The following is a 4,358-nucleotide window of genomic DNA, read 5'->3' on the forward strand; positions in this document are numbered from 1 at the left end:
TATAATATTTTAATATATAATTTTTAATAAAATTTTATTAATAAAATTTATTGATTATATTGCAATTAATATATAAAACACATGACAAATATTTCAAATATTGGTGGTTTCCTTTTTGGGAAATTTATTTCAAGAGTTGCATTCGAAATTTATCACATTAGATCAGCTGATTTATTTATAATGAGCCCACTTACATGAAAACTCTTTATATGGTAAATTATTCTTATTAGCTAAGTGACAAGTGGAAACATAATATCATGCTAAGTACATAATCTATGCAAGAGTGTAATTGAAACTGTAACGAAAAATTCTAAAAATTCCGAAAAATTTTTAAAATTCCACTTACAACGACTATTTGTTATATAACATGGTAGGTTCCTTAGCAATATTTATCTTATTTACTTTTTCATATTTAAATTAGGTTTAATGAAGATTAGCACAACTATTTTTAGATAATGTGCTGGCAACCCTTAATATTCTAATTGGCAAAATTACTGCATAAAAGATAGGCAGAGCGTGTATAAACGGCAGTTGGAATTTTAACACAAGTGAATTCGGATCGGTGTCGGCGGTTTTTTATTTAAAATATATTTTTATTTTAAATATATATATATTAGAAATTTGAATTTTAAAATGAATAATATAATTAATAAAATTCTAGTGTTTTTATTAATCTCATTAATATTAGTAATAAATACATTGGCTATTTATTTACCAGAAAATAAAAATTTAAATATATTTCAATTAAATGATGACATACAAGCGTTAAAACAACAACAACAAGGTTTGAATAATAATACAAATGCAATTGGCCAATACCAGAAATCATACGATAAAATTAGTGACGTCACGAAGCGTGCAGCTAGTGTACAACAACAACAACAACAACAACAACAAACCGATGATGGCCTTAACGCTGAAACAACAAATATACGCAAAAAAAGAGGATTATCTGAGTGGCTAATAGCACCAAATACGCGTTGGTGCGGTAGAGGGAATACGGCTAATGGTACTTATAATGTAATTGGTGGCGCTTCGCTAGCCGACAAATGTTGCCGGCGTCATGATCACTGCCCAACATATATTTCAGCTATGAGTAATCGCTATGAATTATTCAACTATCGACCTTATACACTGTCATCCTGCATGTGCGATCGTAGATTTCGCACCTGTCTAAAAATGGCCAATGATGAAGATGCGAATACGATTGGACAATTATTTTTTAATTTTGTGCAAACGCAATGTTTTGTTTTAAAAACTGAGACAATATGTAGAAAGCGTGGTGCTGATGGTAGTTGTGAAAAAGAAGAGGTCAAGAGAAAAGCATATTTACGAAATAATAAAAGATTTTAAATTAAATATTTGACAAAAAAAAAAAAATATTTATATTTTAAATCAGTTAAACTAATTTAAATTTAAATTTTAAAAATATTTTATAAAATTGTAACAAAAAAGGAGACTGCTAACGTACTTATAAATGTACTTATAGAATATGCATAAAAGCTTTAATATATGTTTACGACGTCACTTTGGCTAAAATGATGAGAAGAGCATGGCTGTAATATGTGTTGGCAACGCAAGCATTGTCAGCTTTTGAGCGTTACTTTTCGAATGTGAACGCATTTTAATATTGTACACTACAAATAAATATTTTAAAATTGTATTTTTGTTTTAAGAAATTATTTTTATTTACTTGAAATACTTGTAGAATTTTAATTGAATTGTTTTATTTGAAAAGTAAATTAAGAATTAAATTATGTATGCATGTATTAAATTCAAATAAGGCCACAAAGAGGACAAAGCCAAATAGAATATATATATATAAATTAATAAATTTTTGACTAAATTTAGACTCATATACGAATTTAGTTACCATATACATATACCAAAATATAATTATATGAAATAATTGTTGAATTATAATAAATACCTATACTTTAACAAGTAGTAAACAACGAATTTTTATATTAGAATTAGTATATAATGGCTACTAGTGTTCAAACATATATATATACATATATATACACTTTATATATATTATAGTACTAGAATTAGTATATAACATGTTAATACTGCTCATATATATTTAAATATACGTTTAAGTTTTCAATTCCTAGTACTTATAGCAAACAATAATTAATATTTATATAAAAAATAACATATATATTAAATAAGATAAATATATACAATTGTTATATTTTAGTAATAGATATATTATAATTATTGTTTTAAAATGTAAAACTTTTACATATAATTTACTTAATAATTAAATATACATATCTCTGAAAAAAATCTTGGCTTTTCAATTTCTTTCAATCATTCAAAACTGGACTTTAAACTTTTAAAAGATGCTTCAATCAAAAAAAAAAAATTGATAACATATGTTATCAGTCTGTACAAAAAAACTTTTATTAAATATATTAATATTTTCTGTCTACATTCCCTTCTCATTTTGTTAAATTTTTAATTAATTTTTTTTTTTAAATCATGAGGTCAAAGTATTTAAAAACAATGTGCTTTCATTACATCACTGAGTGGACTTTCAGTTTACAGAGAATTTTTTTTAATATATGTTTCGTATATAATTAAAATAATTATTTATAAATAAGACACACCTCCTTATTTCATATTTAGTTTTCAGATTTGTAGGCAGAAAAAAAAATACTGACTAACTATAAACATTGCTGATTAAATTCCATTATTATTGATTAGTGATACTTTTAAATTAAAATGATAAGTGAACTAAATTGATCAATTGACGTTAATTGTTATTAAATTATTTTAATTGTAATTATTTTTTTTAGCTTGAATTAAATGTTTTTGTGTTCGACACAACAAATTTTTGTGTAAACAATAATATTTACGTACTATTTGTATATTTCTTAAAAATATATACGATTATATATATAGCGGTTAGTATATATAGTATATATAAAATTATTTTCATTACAACAATAATTTGTTAGTAGTAAAATATATAGTAAAATCCAAATTTAGAACTTTATCGTTTATTCTAGCAAAATCGTACTATATACGTCAGAGATAATTGACACCTTTAACCTTGGCGTTTCAGATTGTGCATAATATAAATCTGAAACATATATTATTTAATAAGTTTGATAAGTTTAATAATATGTTATAATCAGTCATAGACGTAAATCTATATAATTATGCTTTATATTCTACATTATATTTAAAAATTTAGTTCAAGCCTCTCACCGTCTCTGATTTAGTAAGAGTGTTTCTTTTTATAATTAAGAGCAAAAAGATATTAAATATACGCGTGATATCTAGATCTTGTTGAAGACACTTAAAGCTTTTTTTTCATTAATATAAAAAAATACAGAATATAAACAAATAAGTTTTGTATATAAAAATGAGTTTGCAAAAATTTATTTATTTTTATTATTAATACATACACGCGGAAGCTATTATCATTGAATGAGGTTTAAAAATTATATTTAGTAGCTGAACCCAATAGGTTTGCTGGTAAAATTCCTAATTATATGTAAAAATTTTTTTTTGTGAACTTATATTTTTAGAAAAATGTGGTAATGATTATTTAAAGAAATGAAGATTAAATAAAATAATTAAGAAATTAATAATTTTTTTGACATTGAAGATAAAAGACCTTTGGTTTATACTCACTAACATTGGCAATATTTAATTCTAGACAAATATCTTTAGAAAATTTTTTTTTAAAATTAAAAAACAAATAAAATATGTAAATTTAACTAATTTCAACTAATAAAAATTAAATTGAATTTTTAATAAAATTAAATTAAATATTTAATAAAATTAAATTATAGAATAAATCGAAAAATTGTTATTGATATTCTACACAATATTTAGTTCTAGACATATATCCCATAAAAAACTACGTTAAAATTAAAAATTACATATAAAAATTAAATGCAATTAATAATTAACGTATTTAATTAATAATAAGATGTAACAATTAACATATTAAATATTTTTTATCAATATTCTAAATTTAAACCTAAACACTAAAATTGACAATATTAAGTTTTAGACAAAAAACACTTGAAAAAACTACCGTAAAATTAAAAATTAAATTAAATTTAATAATTAAATTTAATTAAATTTACTTTTAATTTTTACTATTTACTGTTTTATTTTTTTTACTACTTCTACTTTATTTTAATTAGTAATTTAATTACTATTTTGCAAAAACATTTAAATTGTAAGGTTTTTATTGACATTCTAGATAGGTGATCTTTGGTTCATATCTACTAATATCTCTAGAAACAACAGATTTTTAAATTTTCAAGGATATTATAGTAGTTTTAAAGACTCCATTTAGTAGGAAAATAAATATGTTTAAAATATTAAGAAAC

The 4,358-nt window shown here is 22.3% G+C and overlaps 2 protein-coding genes across 2 annotated transcripts in view; both read left to right on the forward strand.

Annotated features, from left to right (window-relative positions):
- Positions 1–4,358, forward strand: part of LOC119671074 (loricrin) — a gene marked incomplete in the record, with an annotated part of 302,007 nt that overhangs the window by 89,933 nt on the left and 207,716 nt on the right.
- On the forward strand, positions 258–1,598 carry LOC119667001 (acidic phospholipase A2 PA4-like). Its single transcript, XM_038076279.1, has 2 exons — positions 258–264; positions 689–1,598. The coding sequence occupies exons 1-2, from the start codon at positions 258–260 to the stop codon at positions 1,351–1,353; spliced, it is 672 nt and encodes a 223-aa protein (XP_037932207.1). The 3' UTR covers positions 1,354–1,598.

The sequence above is a fragment of the Teleopsis dalmanni genome, chromosome 1 (genome assembly GCF_002237135.1).
Source record: "Teleopsis dalmanni isolate 2A chromosome 1, ASM223713v2, whole genome shotgun sequence".
In the NCBI taxonomy this organism is placed as follows: domain Eukaryota; kingdom Metazoa; phylum Arthropoda; class Insecta; order Diptera; family Diopsidae; genus Teleopsis; species Teleopsis dalmanni.